The 22,229-nt window shown below is 42.9% G+C and overlaps 2 protein-coding genes across 2 annotated transcripts; both read left to right on the forward strand.

Moving 5' to 3' along the window:
- Positions 1-108: 108 nt before the first annotated feature.
- TANGO6 (transport and golgi organization 6 homolog) lies at positions 109-10,684 on the forward strand. Its single transcript, XM_053449369.1, has 18 exons — positions 109-269; positions 1,211-1,866; positions 2,081-2,197; positions 2,285-2,432; positions 2,545-2,681; positions 2,774-2,939; positions 3,055-3,128; positions 3,338-3,450; positions 3,581-3,757; positions 3,984-4,113; positions 4,346-4,534; positions 4,616-4,750; positions 5,592-5,939; positions 6,024-6,081; positions 6,911-7,063; positions 7,551-7,702; positions 7,784-7,897; positions 10,391-10,684. The coding sequence occupies exons 1-18, from the start codon at positions 206-208 to the stop codon at positions 10,565-10,567; spliced, it is 3,108 nt and encodes a 1,035-aa protein (XP_053305344.1). The 5' UTR covers positions 109-205; the 3' UTR covers positions 10,568-10,684.
- A 4,986-nt stretch (positions 10,685-15,670) lies between these two features.
- HAS3 (hyaluronan synthase 3) lies at positions 15,671-19,338 on the forward strand. The gene is made up of 3 exons (XM_053449370.1): positions 15,671-16,358; positions 17,768-17,869; positions 18,158-19,338. Exons 1-3 carry the CDS (start codon positions 15,750-15,752, stop codon positions 19,085-19,087), a joined length of 1,641 nt encoding a protein of 546 aa, XP_053305345.1. The 5' UTR covers positions 15,671-15,749; the 3' UTR covers positions 19,088-19,338.
- The last annotated feature ends 2,891 nt before the right edge of the window (positions 19,339-22,229 follow it).

Here is a 22,229-nt window from a genome sequence, read left to right on the forward strand (position 1 = left end):
TTCTCAACACAAACACCGGCACAAACTTTTTGTTTACCTTTAGCATCAAAACATTTAGACCTGTCTATTGACGCGCTGCGAATAACCCCCTCATAATGCAGCGCATACGTATCCCGCGCCACACCCAATATGGCCACCTTGTGGCTGCCTCCAGTATCATGGCTGCTGCGTGACGAAAAATATCAGCGCCAGTGGGAGCAGCAAGATGGCCGTGCCCGTGGGTGTAGAGATAGTTACAGAAGCTCTGAAAATATTAATAACTCCCAGAGGTGAGGATAGCAGATTCCGCCACTTACGGCGACAGTCATGTTATTACTCGTTACTTACATACATCTTGTCCTTCCGAGTTATTCTCGCGTCTTACAAATACCTCCCCGTGTCTGAGATATCTTCTGGAATCTGTTCAGTAAAGTAATAGCTTTACTACACAGCAAACATTACAAGAACTGTACTGAACATTCTACAGTATTTGACAGATGCCAAGTACTTTTACATGCTAAACGTTCTTACACTTAAACATGATGTGATGCATGCTGATAGTGTAGTGCTTTGATTGACAGATGTCAACATAAAGAGCCAGGGCATATAGAGAGAGATTTAGAGATAGAGATAGATAGATGTAGAGAGATAAATGTATGTGTATATATATATATATATATATATATACACATATATATATATAGCACCTGTTATTTATATAGCACCCTTCCTCCAGTGGAATTAAGAGAATCGGCAGCTGAATAAATTGTTATTACTACCCAATGAATATATATATATAGATATATATATATGTATGTATAAATATATAGTAGAGTAGAGGTTGTAGCCGTATTAGTCCAGTGGTGTCAATATCAAATAACAGATGGAATAATACCTTTTTTATTGGACTAAAGTGAGAAGAGCTTCCGAAAGCTTGTCATTCCAAAATTCTGTTAGTCCAATGAAAAAGGTATTATTACAAGATACTTATTCCATCTGTTATTTGATATATATATATATATTATGTATATAACATTTAACATGCTTCTTAATGGAAATGTAAATACAAATTAGCACTGTTAAGTAGTGTCATTTATTACATAAATTGTACGTTTATATATTTGTGATTGTTTAGTAATGTTTGGCCCGCCATCAAAGTCCATGTTTTTTTTTTATAAATTGCTTACGTTTGTGGAGCAAGATTGATAAGTAGCTCAATGATTTTTTGCAGGTAGTGAACCTCCAGGAACAGATAAACAGGCTGCGCTGCTGAGCAGCCTCGGTTCGAATGTGTCGTCACTGGAGGAGAAACTATTAAACTCCCCAGAGTGGAAGGCGTTGGGAGATCTGCGAGACAAGGTGTTGGCAGAATCCAAATGGCTTGAAGAATGCTCAGAGTTAGCACCGGAGTCACACTGGAGGTTCACGTTAGAGGCCTTGCTGCTTCTTCTTTGTTTAAAGGAGGTTATGATTGCGGTGGCTGCTTCCTTCACACCTCCCAAACCTAATCTGAGGACGCCCGAGGCCGCCCCTGCTTTGAGTCCTGACACCCTCAGCATCTCCCAGCAGAAGAGCGTGCAGTCTGTTCTGCAGTTTGTGGTGTCTATGGGAATTTGCCCGTATCTCCTTCCTGGAATTGGATTGCCTCTTCAGCAGCGGTCCGAGTTTGGAGCCCTCGTGCATAGAATGGTGTCATGTGACGTGCCCATAATCCGCACGCGCAGGCTGTACATCTGCTGTACCACTCTTCTGGAGGTGTCTCGACACCCATCCCTGGGCAGTCTTCTGCTTACAAACCATCTAGGAGACTTAATGGCAGGGCTATGCCAACTGGGATTTTGCCCCACCAAAGCTAAGACAGAACAAAACACTTCAGAGAAGCTAAAGGTAGTACTCTGGTTGAATTCCCGCATGCATTGTGTATGCATAGACTGTCTATTAACTGGCTGATCATTTTGCCTTTTCCTGTTTACCGTTATCATTTGATTGTGAAACTACCTGTCCTTGTTTAATGTAAGATTTATTTTATATGACCAGATGGCAAGCCTAGTGAAGCCTTACTTATCCATTCTTAAATGTGTACATACCTTTTTTCTTTTAGGAGCTTACTGAGAGCGAGAGAGTGCGGTGTAAGGAAGCCTTACGTGGTCTCTTAGATCAGGTGTACCAACCGCTTGTTGTAAGGGAGCTGCTGATCCTACAAGGGGGTCCTAAACAGGTACAGAGGGACATGATTCTTGCCCCTTGTGTCCAGCAGTATTTAGCTATATTACATTACAGTGTGAACCATTTTCTGGTATTTCAGGGCACAAGTCCTGGTGTTTCAGCTAAGGTGTTGCGGGCTCCAGCCCCAGCTTGGTTACGCCGCCTCATCGGACAGCTCCTATCTGAGCGACTAATGAAGCCCAATGGGGTACAGGCCGTGGTGAGAGGGATCCTGGAAGGAGCAGGAGGTGAGTATCATGCATGAGTCTCATAAAATCCAAAACAGTTACAGCATTGAGTGGCTGTTTGCTGGGTTTCCAGTCCGTGTGACATAGTTAAACAATGCTGGTGTTGTTGCAGCCGGTCCGGTTGGAGGATGTGATGCAGAAGCCGCAGCCAGTAACTGGAAGAAGTGTGATGCTGTGGCAAGAGTCCTGGCATCCTGCCCCCAGCAGTCCTTTTCGGTGGAGGAATATTACCAGAAGGTCTGCCCACAGGTAATGTGCCACGTGAGCAAGACGGTCCTGTGTGAGTGTTTGGACTCATTATATATATATTTATACACTAAAATGTCATTGATTTTCCCCAGATTCTGGATTTATTGCACATTCAGAACGCTGTAACAGCCCGTCAATTTCAGAGAGTGGCCACTGAAACATTTCTAACAATGGGACGTGAGCAACCACCGCTGGCAGAGAAGTACCTGTTCCTGCCAATGCTGGAACCGCTTCTGCGCTGTACTCGCACACATGCAGGTGAGCTTCTTGCGTGCTCTTCTCGGATGCCAAGGCATTATCCTATTATGTGTGATTACCCACCATGCAAAGAATTCTCAAACTACTGTCTCTTAATGTCTCCTTATTGCTTTAGAAGATCTTCCCCAACCAGGAGAGACGCTGGTGTCAGAAAAGGAGCTTTCACAATGCGTGGAGGACATTGTCAAAGTGAGTGAAAATACAGAGTAATCAGAGGATACTTTGACACCTTAAAGATTCAGGAATCATCATTACAAATGATGGGCTCTGCAATGTAGGAGCTCCTTTGCACCTATTAATTTGGGTAAAAATGCAGAGCTATGCCAAATTTATGCATTTTCCTTTCACAGGAGTGTAGTTTTTATACCAGTCATTCTATTTTTTGTGCACAATTGCAGGTTTTTGTGGTGGGGAACAATCCCACGTCGGCTGTGCTTCACTTCACACAACAAGTACTCTCAGCCGTCTTCTGTTTGTACTGCTTTACCCGACAGAACGTGTCCCACTTAAGGTAAGAATGTTGGTGGCTGTTAGGAGAGAGACAGTGTGTGACCTTATTGTGGATGACTTGTTTTTTTTCCATACTCTTGGCTGTGTTTTTTGAGGATAATTGCAGTTATATATATTTTTTGACTTGGTAGATCTCCATGTCAGGATATCTTAATGTGGTTTTTTGAGAAATCAGCGAGAGAAACAGCCGTGGCAGCTTTAGCAGGCCTGGCTGGCTTGGATTCCTCTCTGCCCACCATGCCCACGTACTGCCAGATGAAACCAGCCAGTCTCGGAGGAGCGATAATAACAATACAAGAAAACCGGATGTAAGAAACCTTTTAATTGAGCCACTTACCCAGTTATTATCTAATTCTTACTGCAACGTCTGAAACCAGCCTTTAGGAGAAACATAGTTAACACATGGATGGTGCTTAACATTGTCACTATTATAGAAGAGGACTTATATTTTTCTCTAGCTTACATCCCAGTTACCAATATACCTGAAGATCTATATGCCTCCTGACTATGTTAACTGTCCGTTGTCTCTTCCAGTGATGATGACGATAATGCTCTGTATGAGAAGGTCTCCTGGGAGCAGTGGAAGACCCAGTGCTTGGTGGAGCTCCTCTCCATTAGCCCCGGCAGCAGTTTGGCCGCCGACTTCTTCTTGTTTTGTTTAAAGGTGACATTCATGTTTTGTCCTGTCATAGTGTTTATGCATGTCTTGTAATTAGTTTATACGCTGGACAGTCATTGCATGCAACACACGTGCAAATTGACACTTTATAAACAAGCCTGTTATCTAATTGAAACATGGATTTTTTTAAAAAAATGAGAACAGGAAGAATGAGTATTATATGGATTTTCTCACATCCATTAAGTCAATTGCATTTATATCTGTTGAAATTATATAGAAGCTAACGCCACTCACTGATGAAGAGGAAGGTGAAGACCAAGATTCCAGCTCATGTGAAACCCTCCTAGACTTGGAGAAGAAGCTTACCTTGCGTGATGAGTGTCAGGAGAGGAGGCTGCAGCTTCTTCAAGTCCTGTCAGTGCTGTGTGAGAGGATATCTGACTCCGTTTTCACTGATATCCAGCAGGTAGGGAGAGGGTGGTGACACCACATGAAATCCCATCTCCTGGTCATGCTCTGTCTCTGACACCTCAATCTCCCCGTGCAGGTGGTTGATTTTGTTGCTGTTACTTTGGAGCGGTCATGTACAAGACTTATGGTTTCAGAAGGGGGCACTGTGGTATCGCAGACACTCAGTATGTGTATGGGACTTGTGGCAGCCATGTTGGGAGGGGCAGTAAAGGTGAGTTCTGGACTTGTGATGTAGCGTTTTTTGGGGAAACATTCCCCTTTAATTCCTTCCTTCTCTGCTGATAACTTGTTGTGGTGCCAAGCCTTGATTCATAACAATTGGTGCCAGGTTAGGGGTGACTCAGGTGTCTTGTAGCATGAGCTGACAAGAACGCGTTTCCCATGCTTTCCTGTATAAAATTTGCTTGTGACCTAATTCATTGCCCCATTTAAGCACGAGTTGCTGATTTTTCTTTTTGGAAACCACCTTTAAGTGTCTGATCGTTATACCTTTTAAAGCAATGTAACTTTTGACAGTTCTTATCTGCGTCTTAGCCCATTAAACTTACATATGCCATAGGCTTTTCTCTTGCTGCATTTTGGTAAATGATACCAAGAATGGCCTAGTAATGACTTTTGGTGATTTTGACTAGCCGGGCTCTACATAGAGAATACAACAGGTACGTGAGCCGTGTCATTTATCACATCACAATAACTAGTAAACAGAATATTAAACAGAACATTAAATATCCTGCTCTGTAACCAATCATAGGATGAGTGTGGAGAAGTTGCCCTCCCGCTCAGAACATGCCATCCGCAGTCCACTTCCTTGGATAGTCAGCCACGTCCCTTGATTAAAAGCCATCGGTTGAGAAATCTTGTACAGATCTGCAACATGTTTTCCAATCTTGCTTACAGTTCTGTGCTGGCGTGTAGGAAATATTTAAACGAACACCATTTCTGGATCCAGGCAGTCAGTAGATATTTAGAAGCTTGGTGGTGCTCAGTGTTAATATTATATTCCGGAGCCACGCTCACAGAACCAACTCTTACTAAATCTTTCTTTTCTTCAGCTGACATCACCTGATTTTGAGCATCTAAAGAAGCTTTTACCAGTACTTGAGCGAGTATCACTCACTCACCCGGAGCCAGTTATTCAAGAGCTGGCGAGTGACCTGCGCATTAGCATTGCCACCCATTGCTCTGTTCCATTACCACCCCGGACCTGTGCCGGACAGGCATCAGCACAGGCCAAGAAGGAACCTGAAAGCCGAGTCTCTGAGCCCTGTGACTTCCAGGAGATACTGGGCAGTGCGCAGCATTCTGACGTTCCCACCCGGGCCGCTGCCCTGCGGACCCTGACACGTCTGCTGGAGCAGAGGCACCCCCAGGCCCTGGAGCACAGAGAGAAGCTCCTGCAGGTGATGGTCCATATACCTCCTATCTTACTACCTCGCACAGGTTTAGTATTTGAATGCCTACTAACATTCAGACTTTTGTTACAGCTGTGTCTGGCAAACCTGGAGGAAGAGGATCCCTTTGTGTATCTGTCAGCAATTCAAGGTAAAGTGGGTTTCTCAATGCTAACAAAACAAACGACTTTATCTCACTGATCCTGCCAGTGGTGTACTATACCAAGATTTAAGAATCAAGTATGTGGAAGGCTGATCCATTGACTGAAACATTTGTCTTTGAATTATTATAAAAAAAATCGTAAAAATAGTATGTCCTCTAATTCTTGAAACCTGGGATTTCCCAGCAACGCCTTACAATTTCCTTAATTTACACCCCTTGCACCAATACTGTTTTAACCAGCGTGGCAGCTGCCCCCTTTCTAAGCGTTCCACTAGAAGCCTCTTGCATCCCTGTAAAGATCAGTTTGGAGATAACTAGTTCCAGGTACTCCATTCAGGTGAGGACAGAGAGTATCTCTATTGTTCAACGAGACAATGTAGCCTGTGTTTCTTAGAGGCTTTCCAGGATGGAGAGTAGAAGTCGAGCAGAGAGCAGCCTTTGATCTACAAGCTTAAAGGCTGTAGTCTAACCATTAATAAAGTGCATGCGGGGAGGGGCGCACCTTCAAACAGTTCCATTTGGGCACGTAGATCACTTTAAGGGGAAACTTTATTAGTAAAACCAATCTTGGATTTTAACCTAACGTAGGCTATATCCGACCAGCCTTACCAGACACGTCTTAGCTAATTCCACTGTATGTCTCCAGTGTTTCGGTTATAGATGTATTTTGGTGTCTTGCTCACTCCTGGAAAGCCTTGTGCATCTAGACTTATTATTTGTCGAGGGAGGCTGTGTTTGTAGGATGGAGACTGAGATACATGCATATGTCAACGAAAGAAGCAGATGCCTGAATCATTTTCTCTTCAATTGTCAACAGGCATCGCTGTCCTTTCTGGAGAGTTCCCTGACCGCGTCTTCCCGGTGCTTTTGGCCCATTATGGAGATGCTGCACCTGCCGATAGCAAATTGCGCACCCCAGAAAGCAGAATGAAAGTGGGGGAGGCCCTTATGCGATGTACCAGAGCAATGGGTAAAACCTGGAGACATTGTCTGTTTCATTGATTACACCACGATTTCCAAGGACCGAGAGTTGGAAACAAAAGGGCTTAGATTCCACTTCCCGTTGGATGTACACTTTATTCTGCAATTCAAAGATTACAATTTGCCTGCTTGAGAAGAACAAACGAAAGCTCCAGACAAGCACCTCTTCTGTGTGCAGTTGGAAGTTAAATGCTGTAAAAACATCCTACATAGGCAGTGCCTTGCTCTGTGCTCTGGCACGTATGATGGATATTACTATTATATTTACTATTGTCTTTAACATCTTGGTTGGTGTAGAATAAATATGGCAGTTCATAACTGTTCTGCTCCGGGTGAAAATACAACGCGCAGCAAAGAACCAGGCACTCAATTGCACTTTGTATTTTAAACTTGACCCAGGCCCTTTCCCACCCACCCTCAGGTAGGTGATCTGATGAGTCTGTCTTTCTCTTATAAGAATGCTCTTCTGTTTGCAGGGGACCTGATTTTCCAGTACAGAGATACCCTGATCCATGCTTTTCTCAGGGGCTGCAAGGACCAGGACAGCACCCTGAGGGCCAGTAGTCTTTCCAATCTGGGGGAGCTATGTCAGCATCTACAGTTTTCTCTGGGACCTGTTATTCAAGAAGTAGGAGCAAACACTCATTGTTTCCAGAAATCCTGCTTTGAGTTGGACCTGACATGACTTAATCAAATCTTTATCTTCCAGGTGAGTTCTTGTTTATCTGCAATCGTTCGGACCGATCCAGAGGCACAAGTGCGCAGAGCGGCTATACATGTGGTGGTTCTCCTTCTACGTGGACTCGGAGAAAAGGCTACAGAGGTGAGCGACAGAGGCTTTTTCTTGTCGGTCTTCTACATTATAACACGGTCATAGTTGGGAAGGGCACTTATTGCCGGCGTGTAATTAGTCATTCTAAATATTTCCAACACCATCGGTTCATTATATTTGTGCTGTATGATGGAGATGCAGAATACGGCTTGGATCGCTGACACCTTACCTTGCACAAGGCTATAAAAACCGGTGCTTTTGTGTACTTTTACTGCATCATTTAATTCTAATGCCCTTATATAAGGAGGCCTCAGATCTACAGCTTTAAGCCAATCTGTTCTGCGTTGTAAAATACAACACTGTGGCTCCTTTTAAGGGTTAACATCCTTCTTCTTGGCACTCGCAGCGAGCCGTGCAAGGGTATTGTGAGCTCAGCACCTGCATGAATTCAATTTCTTAATTACCCACTGTGCGAAGCTGCCAATTTCTGCAGCTCTGTTCATTTTTCATTGGTGGGAGCCCCCTTCCATGCTATTAATAGCCCCCTTCCATTCTATTAATAGCCCCTGTGCCAAAGATTTCAAGATCAGCCCCTCAACAACATGATTAAATGTATTTAAACAGCGATCTCTTATTTTACAGCAACAGATCTTCATCTCCGGCAGAGATTTATCGAGAGCACATAGTCTTCCTGTTTTTTTATGCTGCAGGTTTACATATTAGTTGCAAGAAAAGCAAACTGTGTGTGTTGGGGGGTATCTGGTTAGGAGGGTCTCACTGCCGAATTTGCAGTGCTGCCAATAATTTATCTATTTTTACAGTCTTTCCGTAACCTGCAGATAGTTGTACGCAGCTGCTGCAGAATCGATGATCTCATTGCAAGCTGTATAATAGTGTTGAATTCATCAAATTAATTGTCCCCGCCTAAAAACAAAAATACTTAACTTGCTGTAATTAAAAACTCTGTAGTATAGTACCCCCACGCATATGCCCCATCCAGCAATTATTGCTCTAATAGATGTTAATGATTTCAAGCGTGAGAGGATTGAGTGACGATATAGGGAAATTCTCACCTTGTTTTAATTCATGTTAAACAAATGCAGCAACATGTCCCTGGTGCGGCACGCACGGGGAGAGACTGAGTCACCAGCGTTAAAGCAGAGATTTACTGTTTGACTTAACCCCTTTATTGCGGGTTGTAGCAGATACGTGTGAAATCACAGCGTTATATGTGTGTCCCGTTGACGCCACAACTCCTACTGTTTTTCCGTGAGCAGGTTGTGTCCAGGACCACAGTTGAGTTTGCACGGAGTATGGTGCAGATACACTCTCGGATACAGAGGAAAACCATTTGCTCCATACATTACGTAACAGCGTGACTTGCACTGTTTGATTGCTTTAAAAGAAACTCTAAAATCTGAGGATTAAATGTAAAGGTTTTTGTTTCTATACGAGGTGATCCTTTCTTTCGATAATAACCTCGTGTAACAACAGGTTTAATGTGGAAGACGGTCCAAACAGAAAGAAGAGAGAGACACGTCTGTTTGGGGCATGTGGAAGGAGTTAGCGATAGACTGCATGGCACTGAGAAAGCGTGGGTTCACCTTATAGCGTTCTCATGTTCGCTAATAACCTTCACTGTGATAAGATTACAAGACTGGCTCGTAGGCTCCGCTGAATGAAATGCCCGGGAAGCTGACCTTGCAGTCAAGGTTATAGCATATAGTAGAACAGGCTTGGATGAGACGGAGGGGTGAATATGCCCAGATTCTGCAGTGCGCGTTAGTATTTTAGAATGTTAGCAATTATAAGGTAAATCAGAACTAGTTCATTACATAAAGATTGATATTACATGGGTATGTATGCCGGTTGTACATTTCCAGGAAGTGTTTGTGACGTTTTGCTATTCTAGGATATCCCTTAGCATCTGCCATGTTGTCCTGGTGATTCCGTCACGTTTCTGCAGCTTAATGCATGCGGTTATAAAGAAATTTGTGAGGGTTTGCCAACATATGCACTTTCTTCAGCAAAAATCAGTAGGCACCATTGTCCAGAACAGTCTGCCCGTTGGTGATGAATACATTAGATTTAGAGAGCCTCTCATATGCATCCATAAGGAACCCACAGGATTGCTGAGAGGACATAAATCTTGATTTACCAAACTCAGTTCCTCGAATAACTGAGCGTAGAGTTAAAGCGATCTTCATACCAGTTTATATATTTCATGACATTATTTTAAGTATTTCATGGAATATCCCTCCTATATTCTTCTTCCTGCTGCTGATGCCAGTAATCCTTAGTAATCTTAGTTTCAGGGAACCTAGCCTCCGGCAGAAAACGCATTGGGTGTGGCTGTCCCTTTGAAGCCGTGGTATTATTCCTTTTACAAGGCGGTTTATATATTTTTTTTAAGATCTAGCAAACTAATTTGTCTAAATGAAGAGAATATCCTAGCATCCGTGGAGTCCCCAAGTACAGCACATGTCGCCGAGTCGTAGTAACGTCCTGCTGACGTCTGAGCTTGTCTCTTCTCCGTCCTTGCAGGTCCTGCGTGATGTTTCACTGGACCTGTACCGGCTGCTAAAGTTTGTAGTGCGCTGCGAATCGGACTCTGTGTCTGTTCTTCACGCTCAGCTGGGTCTGGAAGAGCTGGACGGCATCATACGGACTGCTCTCCTACCCCCCCAGAAACTGGAGAAGAAGATCATAGTCCTTCCTTAGGCAACCGGCGGCTGCCACGCGGCCATTGGACATTTATTTTTCTACGATGCAAATCTTAATAAACGCTGTATGTTTCCACAAATCATCAGTGCCTATAAATTCTCGCTGAGCCCTTGCACTCGGGGTGCAGATTGTTGCATCTCTCTTTAGCTTTGGTATTTTCTTAAACCCTCTTTAGAAACTTGCTGCTTCTGCAACTTATTTTATGAATGGGGAAGTCAAATAAAATTAAGAGGTCAAAATGCGCAACCCTTAATAACAGAGCTGGAAAAGCCAAGCTGAAGTCCAAAGCTTGTCTCGTTATGTCTCGAACCAAGCTGCTTACAACCCCTCCTCTTCCAAGTTTGGGTCAGAAACTTCATACTTTAAAGGAAATTTAAAAAGTGCTGGGTAATCAACGAGGCAGACAGTCTATAGTCCGGTCTCCAGAACAATCTTGTTGGGGGACATTGATCCTCGTTGCACCTGGACCCTGACACACTTTTAAGCATGACAGGGACCTTCTGACATGTAATCAACTACACGGTCACATAAAAGCTCTTGTAGCTCGCAGTTTCTCCTTCATTCTTGAAATCACTGCCATAGCTTTAGCCGGTGTGACGCTGCTAACTATCACCATCACGCTGGCTTCGCTTTCCACATTCACCACCCCTAGGTGTCGGCCATGATTATGTTTATGGATGAGGGTTTTTTTCCTTACAGGAGGATGGGAGAAAGACGTCCCTGTTCCTCTCTCCTCTCCTGGATCTCATTTCAGTCTCTCCAAACAAGGAGATTTTTGTGTTTATATAAAAAGAGAGGGTAGAAAGAAGTTTATTTTTATCGCAGTGGCAGGCTGGTCATTTAATGCGAAGGTAAGGCGTCCTCCGCCACTAGATCTATACTAGTAATAAATATTCAGGCGCTTTGCATCAGAGACGGGCTGCAGTGCAGATACGAAGCTTGAACTAAAGCGTTAAAGGAATCAACAAAGTAAATGGAGTGCAGCGTACGATTCTGTGAACTCTTATAAAACTTCACGAGTTGAGTAAGTGTAACTTTCAGATCATTTATCAGGGTTATTATACGGTAGCCTAGGAAACAGGGACACTCTGCCAAGCGGGTTTATTTCGAGTTTTCTCAGTCTCTTACTCGGTCGCATTTCATGATGAGAGTCATGGGGGAGTTCAGCTTGCACTCTTATCAGTCACCTCTCCGCTTCCATGATTGGGGGCTGGTGACGTTCCAGCTGCTGTCCATTCTGCATGCAGAGCAGGTCGGACCCCGAGCCCTGGATCTGCAACTATTGTTGGGCTGTTACCACGGCGCTCATGGGAAAGTGGTCTGTGTCTTTCTTTGCTTGACGCGTAACTTTAAAGGCATCTCAATGCCAAATGGGCCCTGGAGGGCCCCGCAATGACATACACCCCTGGGGCAGAGAAAGGGGTGTGTATCAGGGACTGTTTATAAACAACATTTAGTTTCTTTACCTGGTACAGAATTTGCTGCACAGTAAAGATATTATTTTTATTAATAATAATACCTGGTACAGAATTTGCTGCGCAGTAAAGAGATTTTTATTATTATTATTATTATTATTAATACCGGTAATACCTGGTACAGAATTTGCTGCACAGTAAAGATATTATTATTATTAATATTAATAATAATAATGGCTGGTACAGAATTTGCTGCATAGAAAAGAGATCTTATTATTATTAATCATAATAATAATAATAATGCCTGGTACAGAATTTGCTGCATAGAAAAGAGATCTTATTATTATTAATCATAATAATAATAATAATGCCTGGTACAGAATTTGCTGCACAGTAAAGATATTATTATTATTAATATTAATAATAATAATGGCTGGTACAGAATTTGCTGCATAGAAAAGAGATATTATTATTATTAATCATAATAATAATAATAATGCCTGGTACAGAATTTGCTGCACAGTAAAGATATTATTATTATTACTATTAATAATAATAATAATAATGGCTGGTACAGAATTTGCTGCATAGAAAAGAGATATTATTATTATTAATCATAATAATAATAATAATGCCTGGTACAGAATTTGCTGCACAGTAAAGGGATCCTACAGAAATAATTATTTTAGGCAGCAACCGGTTTCCATGTTAGTGGTAGGAGAAGGTAATTATTGGTTCCACTGGCGTTAATTATGGTATTTTTCACTAACAGATGTACCATAATTTAGTATAATCATTAATTACTCATTAATGGCCTTGCTGGTAAGTGGAGTGCAGCTAGTGCCAGGCCTGTGAGGGCTGAAGCGTTACGGCTCGTTACTGGGTTTCATAACCATCACCCCCCAGGCTGAGAGGAGTCACCCCCAGAAGCATGCCATGCTAGGGTAGTACAGAAGGGTGCGGCGTACATACAAAAAGCATGAGTTCTGACTCCTGGGGCAGGGCAGGCCAAGATCTACTGTAAGGATGGGGGAGGTCATGATTAGACACATCCCTGACCCTGAAGAATGAACAATTTAGCTGCGTGAACCGTCAGCATCATCAATCATCATTTAACCCTTTAACCTTCAACCCATACAGTGTAAGATTTGCAGGAATTACTCTGCACACGGACCTCTAGCAGATCCAAGGCACAATGGGAGTTGTAGTCCACAGCAGATGGAGTGCCATTTCTGCTTAGGACATGCACGCCTTCTCATGACCCTGAATAGCCATGTCCCTTATCTTAATATTAATCTTAAAATTAAAACATAGTTTTACATTTGAAATCTGTTTAAAAAAGGCAATTTGAAGGTTTTGAGGGTTAATGCATAAAATTATCCTAATTTGCAGCTATTATCTGTATCCCCCTTAAAAACAATGAAGGAATGGATTGCAGAAAAAAGCTGATAGGACGGTTTGTATCAATATGTAGCAAACATATCGATCCTGGAGCTCACAACCTGCAATTACAGGGCTGCTGCACAGGGACCCCCACCATACTACACTGCGGGGGCATCGAAGGGAGGGGCGGAAGGGGGAGGCATTCAACCATTAGAGTGCCGCACTGATGCTCAAATGGTTAATGTCAGGTGTAGGTTTGAGATTCTACGGGGAAGCCCTGGCTCTGGACATAGGTTCGGGGTGGGGGGCTGGAAGAGGAGGAGGAAAGTTAGAGGTTAAGACAACCTGCTAACAGAGGAGGGAGGAAAGAAAGAAGGAGGGAGAGGGGGAGATGGATGAATGAGGTGAGGCTTGGAGTACAGTACAGAACGATTAGACTGTGCTAGAGGAGTGAGAGCTGGGGTGGAGAGGTGTAAGGGGAGTGAGAGGGGTGTGTGGGGCACAGGGAATCATGATGGGGTGGAGAGCTGTGGGGGGTGCATGGTGTTAAGAGGTAGTGGAGGTGACAGGGGAAGTGTGCGGGAGGCCAGGAGATGATGACCGCTGGGAGAGAAAAGATGCCTGGGGCAGACGGAGAAGTGACTGCAGAATAGCCCGGAGAATCCGCAGCACGGTGAGACCCCCGGGGTATGTGTCACTCTGGGAGGGGGGCACTAGCTGTAGACCTCAGCCTGCACGATCTGTATATCCCTGGAAGTCGTGATGATGATCACCCCTCTGCCCTACACTTAACGATCCGCATATAAATGACTATAAAGATACATTGTATCCATGTTCTGTTAGGGCTGGAACTTTCCTTAAAGTAAATTTTCTGCATAGGCATAGCTTTACCCCGTGCCAGCTCCACGAGGTGTAGGTGCTGCTCTGCGGTGGATACCTGGCCACTGGCCACCCCACCAAGGGCAGGAGGGATGCTTCAAGGGCTTCAGCAATAAACGTGATGCTGACATTGCCCCCATTTCATACCTCTGCTCTGCAATGTGTTTCTGTAATCCCTGCAGCTACATATTAAGAGGATTATTAACCAAGAAACAGTGAGATGAGGGGGTACTTTCCAAATAAAATAGAAGTTACATGGAAATCGACTCGGTAACTACATAAAGGATGCCCCCCCCATGCATTTCACCCCAGAATTATTGACCCTTACAACACAAAAGATGTTAGCTCAAATGTAGACCATGTGTCTGCCTTATGCCATGTGTCTGCATCACCAAGACTAGGAACTAGTACGCCCTGTGACAGAGAAGATATTTTGGTTAAGGAGGAAGCAGAACATGGGTCACCGGTGCTTCCCCATGCTGGGGTGACCCACATAATCCATGGGGTACCAGGATAGCCTCTCCCATCACAGGATGGCACAGGGTGTGACATGTAGTTTTACATAAGATACTGTATTTCTACTTCCATTGCAACATAAGTGGCCAGTCTTGACTTGCAAAGGAGCTTTGTGGCCATGCAATGTTCGGGTCCAGCGCAGATCTGTAGGGTGCCTTATAGCAGGGATGTACAGTATGTGAGTTCAATATTTTGGATTTGCTGCCATTCTCTTAATCTTAGTTGTTACAGCTACAGACAAGCTGGAGACTCCCTCCAACATAAACCTGTTATTACAGCTCAGTTTGCCCCCCCCCCCCCACGCCTCTCATAACTTTCTTTTGAAGTCCGTTTCCCACAATCTTCACTTGAGATCCAGAAACAGGTATGTCCTTTTATATTACATTTTCATGATGCTTGAGTCCAGCACTATAGTAGTGATAACAAAGTAGTAGAATATCTACATATGCCATCAACCTAGCACCAGATCACATTGCAAGAGCTCTGCATTCCATCCCTGTTCTTGTTTGGTGCATTGGAATTTGAAATGGACTAGCATCTCCTAAATTGGGACTTCTAATTGTGTCCCAAATGGCCTTATAATAGAGGAAGATTGAGTGGGCATTCTTCAGATTACAGGACAGGTAATATTAGGTTTTTAGTAGGAAGGTGCCTTGTATTCTTGTAGTTTAGTCATCTGACAACCAAGGTTCATGACAAAGTCACTTTTATCTCTGAGAATTTTTTTTTTCAGGTTCAAGTTCTAAATCAATGAATTATACAGTGTAGACTCTTACAATCAGATCTGTGTTTCGAGATGTAAGTGCACTTTGACATATTATTAAAGCAAATGATGCTTATTTTCAGCTATTTTCTATTTAAAGCTATAAGACTGCTACATAACAATGCGTTCTGCTTCAGTAACTGCAGCTAAAATATCAGCTCTTTGGGTGTAGAACCATCTCTCCAAGAATGTGTCTAATGCTTCCCTTTCTTTCTTGGCACAGATGCCTGGGCGGCTGCAGACAGCTTTGAAGGTTTTAGGCACCAGCCTGTTTGCTGTGCTGGTGTTGGGGGGCATCCTTGCTGCTTATGTGACTGGCTACCAGTTCATCCACACGGACCAGCACCATCTCTCTTTTGGACTATATGGAGCCATCCTGGGCTTACATTTGGTGACCCAGAGCTTATTTGCCTTTCTGGAGCACAGAAGGATGCGTGGGGGTGGTGGTCAGGGTCCAACAGGAACCTCATCAGTAGCTCTGTGCATTGCAGCTTATCAGGAGGACCCGGAGTATTTGCGAAAGTGCCTGCGGTCAGTTAGAAGACTCTCCTACCCTCATCTGCGAGTGGTGATGGTGGTGGATGGAAATTCAGAAGATGACAGATACATGATGGAGATATTCCGAGAGGTCATGGGTTCAGAGGGTACAGGTTGCTACATCTGGGATACCAACTACCATGAAAAGGAAGAAGGAGGTCAGGAAGGCGAGAAGGGGGTGCAGGAGCTGGTGAAGAACTTTCCCTACACTTGCATTATGCAGAAGTGGGGAGGAAAGAGAGAAGTGATGTACACGGCCTTCCGAGCTCTTGGAGACTTTGTGGATTACGTGCAGGTCAGTAAGACTTTACAGCGGTGCTTCTCAAACCGGTAGCCTTTGGCATGATACACAGGGACATGTTATGAAAAAGAAACTGTCCAGTTGTCACGGTAAATGTAAGCCATTATAATGAATTTGAGACCAGTGAACTAAATAAATGTAGCAGACAGAAGGATAGCCATCATACCTTCTTCAGTTCAATAATGTTTCCGTCATCAGTCACTTATACTGAACGACAGAAATAAAAAATCTATAAGACACAATTATTGTATTCCTAGGACTTTTTCAAAATAGTCTGCCCAGTTTTATATCCGCAGGTTTCATCAGAAATAAAGGCATTTACGTAATGGAAGTGGAGAGATTTCACTCCATTAATAGAACCCCCACTAGGTCCTCTTTATGCTACTAAAGAAGGCCACATTTCCCTCATATTAGGCTTTTTAGAATAATGTAGGAACTGAAGAGGTTCACATAACAAAAAATAAACATCCGATTTGGGGTTTTTTAACATTTAAAATTAAGTCCTAAGTAAAAAAAAACGGCAGAAGGGTTAGCTTAGGTGGAGGCATTGTGGCAAAGTGACTGTAAAACATGTAACATTGTATCCAGTACCCATGTTTGGTTAAATTATGCTTTACAAGCAAATGCTTAAAAAATAAACAAATAAAAATAGGCATTTCTAACACAAGCTACTGATTCACTTTGAATGCAATACTTTCATATGGATGATTGCAAACTATATTAACACTATGCGCCACCCTTGCTTGAGGGCCTGTCGTGTCCCAATGGGGGGGTCTCTGAAACTTTTTAAACTTCATTAATGTTTGCACACCTCTGCGCTAGATATTTGCAGCATTGCATGGACTGCCACATAGCCGGAAAGGGTTGAAGCTATAGATGTGCAGAGCAAATGTTATATACAGGGAAATCTTTTCCTGGTGCAGTACAAGTAGCCGTTTCATTTGAATAAAGAGGATCTGTTTTCCAGCAGAAGGAAGATAATTTTGTGGTTATATTAGTTTCCAATGTTGCAAGAAACAAACTTGAAAAATGTCCTCTCTAAATCAGATCCGCATATTCACTTGGGTCTGAAACTGTCTATGGCTTAATTTCCTCTTTGCCGTTCGATGTCCCTGAGTTGGCGTCAAGAATGAGTTTGAAAAATCCTTGACCTGATATCCACGTCATAGACATAATATCAATTTGATTATTCTGTACAAAGCAAATTAACCTTTTAATGTTACTGTGAAATGCAAACAAAAGTGGTTTTGTTTGCAATTCACCAACTTGGATCTGGCTTAAATATGGAATTTGCCGCTGGATGACGTAAATACTTGCTGAATGTGTAAAATTGCCAAGTATGTCCTGCGACACCTTGTGTGGGCAGTTTGATCTTTAACCCTGTCCCCTGTCTCTGGCTGTAGGTCTGTGATTCTGACACCGTGCTGGACCCGGCCTGCACTGCCGAAATGCTACGTGTCCTAGAAGAAGACCTAAACGTAGGTGGAGTTGGTGGAGACGTGCAGGTAAATGGTTAATGGCGATTCCTCCATGATGGATCAACACATTGTGTCTATGTGAAGACACTTCCACAAACATGTCCAGTCGGTTCTACTAGTTCAGATTTTGTCATTGAGCTTTAGCACACCGGTTATTATAGACGGGGTGGGTGAATGATGCAAGTGCTTTAAAGCTAAAGTAGTCTCCAATGTCAAAGGCCTATATGCCAGGGGACCTCAGTATTATCTGACCATTGTTTTGCCAATGACTGTTTTACTTTTACCTCCACCTGAATTTCCACTGTTTATCTACAGATCCTGAATAAATATGACTCCTGGATCTCGTTCTTGAGCAGCGTGCGTTACTGGATGGCTTTTAACGTGGAGCGAGCCTGCCAGTCATACTTTGGCTGCGTACAGTGCATCAGCGGCCCACTTGGAATGTACCGCAACAGCCTTCTACAGTACTTTTTGGAAGACTGGTACCACCAGACCTTCCTGGGTCAGAAGTGCAGCTTTGGAGATGACCGGCACCTCACAAACCGGGTCCTGAGCATGGGATACCAGACTAAATACACTGCAAGATCCCGGTGCCTTACAGAGACTCCCACAAAGTACCTGCGCTGGTTAAACCAGCAGACACGATGGAGTAAGTCATATTTTCGTGAGTGGTTGTACAATGCTCTCTGGTTCCACAAGCACCACCTCTGGATGACATATGAATCTGTGGTCACGGGCTTTTTTCCTTTCTTCTTGGTAGCCACGGTTGTGCAGCTATTTTACCGTGGCCGTGTTTGGAACATACTCCTTTTTTTGCTGACTGTTCAGCTCGTCGGCATTGTGAAGGCTACTTATGCCTGTTTCCTGCGAGGAAATGCTGAAATGATCTTTATGTCGCTTTATTCGCTCCTCTACATGACCAGTCTGCTCCCAGCCAAAATGTTTGCTGTGCTGACCATTAACAAGTCTGGATGGGGCACATCCGGGCGCCGGAGGTTGGTGGTGAATTTCATGGGCATGGTGCCTGTGTCAGTCTGGTTTGGTGTACTAATGGGTGGACTTGTATACACGGCCTATTGCCAAAGCCACGATCCTTTTACAGAGACAGAGTTGCTATTTCTGGTGACCGGTGCCATCTTGTATGCCTGTTACTGGGTGGCACTGCTGAGTTTATACTTGGCTCTGGTAGCCCGTCGCTGTGGCAAAAAGCAAGAACTGTACAGTCTGGCACTAGCCGAGGTTTGAATGCTAGAAAATTGGTGCTGCAACTTGAATTGGCACCACTGCAGCAGAGTATTGGGGGGGAAATGGCGGCAGTGAAGGTAGCAGGTAACATGGATTCATGACACGCTGAAGGGGTTTTCTTCTAATTAGGAAGGTAACCCAGGTAGTGAACATTTTAAGTTTTAGCATGCAACCGGGGGTATTTCTCACCAGCGAGGTCTTATACATATTCTATAAGACTGTACTATGCAAATATATACCTCAGGCAGGTTAAACCACAAGCCAGCTGCCAAAGCGTTAATAGGTCCTTGGTGCAGCCTTAATAAACGTGTGTTCAAATGTCTGCGAGCATCAATGTGCTATTCACAGTGACCTGGCTAAGAGGAGCATCATACAGCTCCACCTCAAACAGGGAAGCGACTACAAGTTTACTAAACACTAAACAGGCAAGCGAGTGACGTCTAATTTCATCAGGGAATCTTGAGCCAAATCAACATTTGCCCTGTATATGAATAACGGTGATGAGGTGTTCAGTATATACTATGTATAGCATGGAAAGTTCAGCTGTCCAGGGTTACATCGTATACAGGTTATCCTCAAACTTATTTTGGGGTAGGTACAGGGAAAACGTGATGACAGAATGTTGCCTGTGTTCTGATATTAATTACCATTCAATCAACAATTAATTTACACTATTATCTTCACTGCATTTCCAGCTTCTATTCAACCTGTAACTTCAAGTGGCCAACTCCATAATATTATTATTCTGTTATTTTTTTAAATGGTTATTTATTGGTAAGTGGTAAGTGTTTATTGAATACTCACCTTCAGCAATTATGTCTTCAAGATAAACCCCGTATTTTGCAATTGAAATAAAGGCAACGACGGAAAACCAAACACAGATGGCTTTATTAAAAAGCAAATGCAGAAAACACTATTGAAAAATATCAGAAACTTCCAAAAAATTCTGAACGCAACCAATTTCGATAGAACCTAAATTTACAAAAGAAGAAGAGGGCCTTTGGATATGTAGTTTGTCAACCAAAATACTCCTAACCTGGGTGAAGGTGTGGACATGTGAGCAATGTGATTAATGGTCCCCAAGGACATGATTATTTGCTCAGATATTTTTGGATATTAAATAGTCCAAGAAAATGTAAACTCAGGACTCAGGAATCCTACGCAGGGGCTAAGTTTAACCTTAAATGTATTGAAAACCCCGATTCCATCTATAGAGGAATTTGAGAACTTTCACGTAACTATTCTGTATTGGATACAGTAACATGCTGGGAGTTACTGTCCACATCATCTGGGGTGACAAGTTGCCTATTGTCCCTTTCGTTTAGGGACAGGGGACAATTAAAGCTCTAGACTCTGCCCCATAGCAACCACTAGGCCTTAGCTACATGATTAACCCTTTACATGCTAGTCAACCGCACACTTTTTCATGCTAACCTTATTTATGCTGGCAAAGTTACCTCTGGCATAGATGCCTCTAGAAGTCAGACAAGATTCACTTGAGTCTGTCCGAGGGTAAATACAGGATATTCTGCTCTGTGGTTTACAGAGAACACACTAGACGTCTTCTACTCAGCACACAAGCACAGCTTTAATTCAGGAGTATGTGATTTAAGGGCCAAAATGCCAAGGTTGTTAAATTACAAAAAAATATGTGCAGGGAAACACCTTTTCACTAAAAGCCATGATCCTTACCAGCCTAAGCACTGCAACAGGAATATGGGGGAGTAGAAGTTACGGGTTCGCCCCCACCTTCTAAAAAGAATCTGGTAAAACGGATCATCTAATAGCTGCAGCCCGAAATAGCAATAAAATACTAGAACATTGCTTAGGTGCTTCGCTGATGCTGTTACTTGTACATAAATACTGGAAGTTTACATTTTTCTGGATCCTACCACTAGCCCTTTTGTAGTAACGGATCCTTCCGTTCACAGATGACATGTAGCCTTTATAATATTTTGCGGAATAATTCTCCCACAATCCCCAGCTGAATCAATGAGGTCAGTGGCTGACTCTGGCGCGGGTTCAGAGTACTGCTGTGAAAGGCTTGGCATGTGTTTGAAAATGTAAAAGGACCTTCCCGCCATGGGCCAAGACCAACATACTCGTGAACCTGCTGCATTTCAAATGGTTTTCCGAAAAAATAATAAAAAAATGTTTTATTTTAAACATTTGGGAACTGCATTTCTTTATTTTTAATGAAAAGTTAATAAAATAAAGCTTGAAATAAATAAACTTGTGATTATAATGTTGTGGCTGTTGTTTAACCCCAATAATATACCATTAACAGTTCTTCTCTAGTCCTCTGTTTCAGGGGGATGTTCATCCCCTCCCAATAAAAAAAGAATGTTAAACAATCTTTACCAAAATCTACCATTTTTTGTAACGATTGATTGTAAAGGGATGTATAGTCTGGAATAATATTAATGTACTTTGAGCCCAAAGTGTTCCAAACTGGACATGTTACCATTCATTGACCTACCTTGGATGGTTGCGTAGAAAAATGTCTGCCTCCACTGTCATTGTAATCATGCTTCTCTTACAATCGCTTTCATACACATCAAAAGGAATGAGGGGGGATTTACAAACGTAATTATACTCAACATATTGGATATAGTTTTTCTTTAATTAGCCAGTAGGTGAATGAGTTATATCATAAACAAGATTTATAAAACGCACATTCTCTGCTTCAATAATCTAAAAGTAGTAAAATGGAATCAGATATAAGTAGCCCGTGTGGGCTGCCAACGATGATGTTTTTAATTTATCTGTGTCACGGTTCCCTGCACACAGCAATATCCAGGGATGTTCACAAAAGCGTGACTCTTCCTGACGATGCAATGGAGACCAGAATAGAGGGCAGACAAAATTAGATTTGTCCCATAGTCAGAAAAAGCCTGATTCACTTAGGCACAAGCGTGGTCCACAAACATGCATTGCAAACCGAAAGCATTTTGGGAGACGTGCCTTCTAATAAACTAGCTCAACATAAATGTCAGAATAGTACCCGACCAAGACTGCATATCTTCAAACAGTAACTATTTAATTTACTTCTAGCTCCGAAGAGAATAAAATGTCTGGCAATCCCCATTCATTAGAAGAACTCATGGATAAAGCGTTAAGGGTGAGTAGAATGGATAGTTAA

Source organism: Spea bombifrons, chromosome 10, assembly GCF_027358695.1.
Source record: "Spea bombifrons isolate aSpeBom1 chromosome 10, aSpeBom1.2.pri, whole genome shotgun sequence".
In the NCBI taxonomy this organism is placed as follows: Eukaryota; Metazoa; Chordata; class Amphibia; order Anura; family Pelobatidae; genus Spea; species Spea bombifrons.

What these genes read in the sequence shown, in the direction of transcription:
- TANGO6 (XM_053449369.1), top strand. Translation starts at nt 206, where the DNA reads ATGGCCGTGCCCGTGGGTGTAGAGATAGTTACAGAAGCTCTGAAAATA. An exon ending in GATCCTGGAAGGAGCAGGAG is followed by an intron (nt 2,433 to 2,544) that starts GTGAGTATCATG and finishes GTGTTGTTGCAG; the next exon opens with CCGGTCCGGTTGGAGGATGT. An exon ending in ACCAGAAGGTCTGCCCACAG is followed by an intron (nt 2,682 to 2,773) that starts GTAATGTGCCAC and finishes GATTTTCCCCAG; the next exon opens with ATTCTGGATTTATTGCACAT.
- HAS3 (XM_053449370.1), top strand. Translation starts at nt 15,750, where the DNA reads ATGCCTGGGCGGCTGCAGACAGCTTTGAAGGTTTTAGGCACCAGCCTG. An exon ending in ACTTTGTGGATTACGTGCAG is followed by an intron (nt 16,359 to 17,767) that starts GTCAGTAAGACT and finishes CTCTGGCTGTAG; the next exon opens with GTCTGTGATTCTGACACCGT. An exon ending in GAGTTGGTGGAGACGTGCAG is followed by an intron (nt 17,870 to 18,157) that starts GTAAATGGTTAA and finishes GTTTATCTACAG; the next exon opens with ATCCTGAATAAATATGACTC.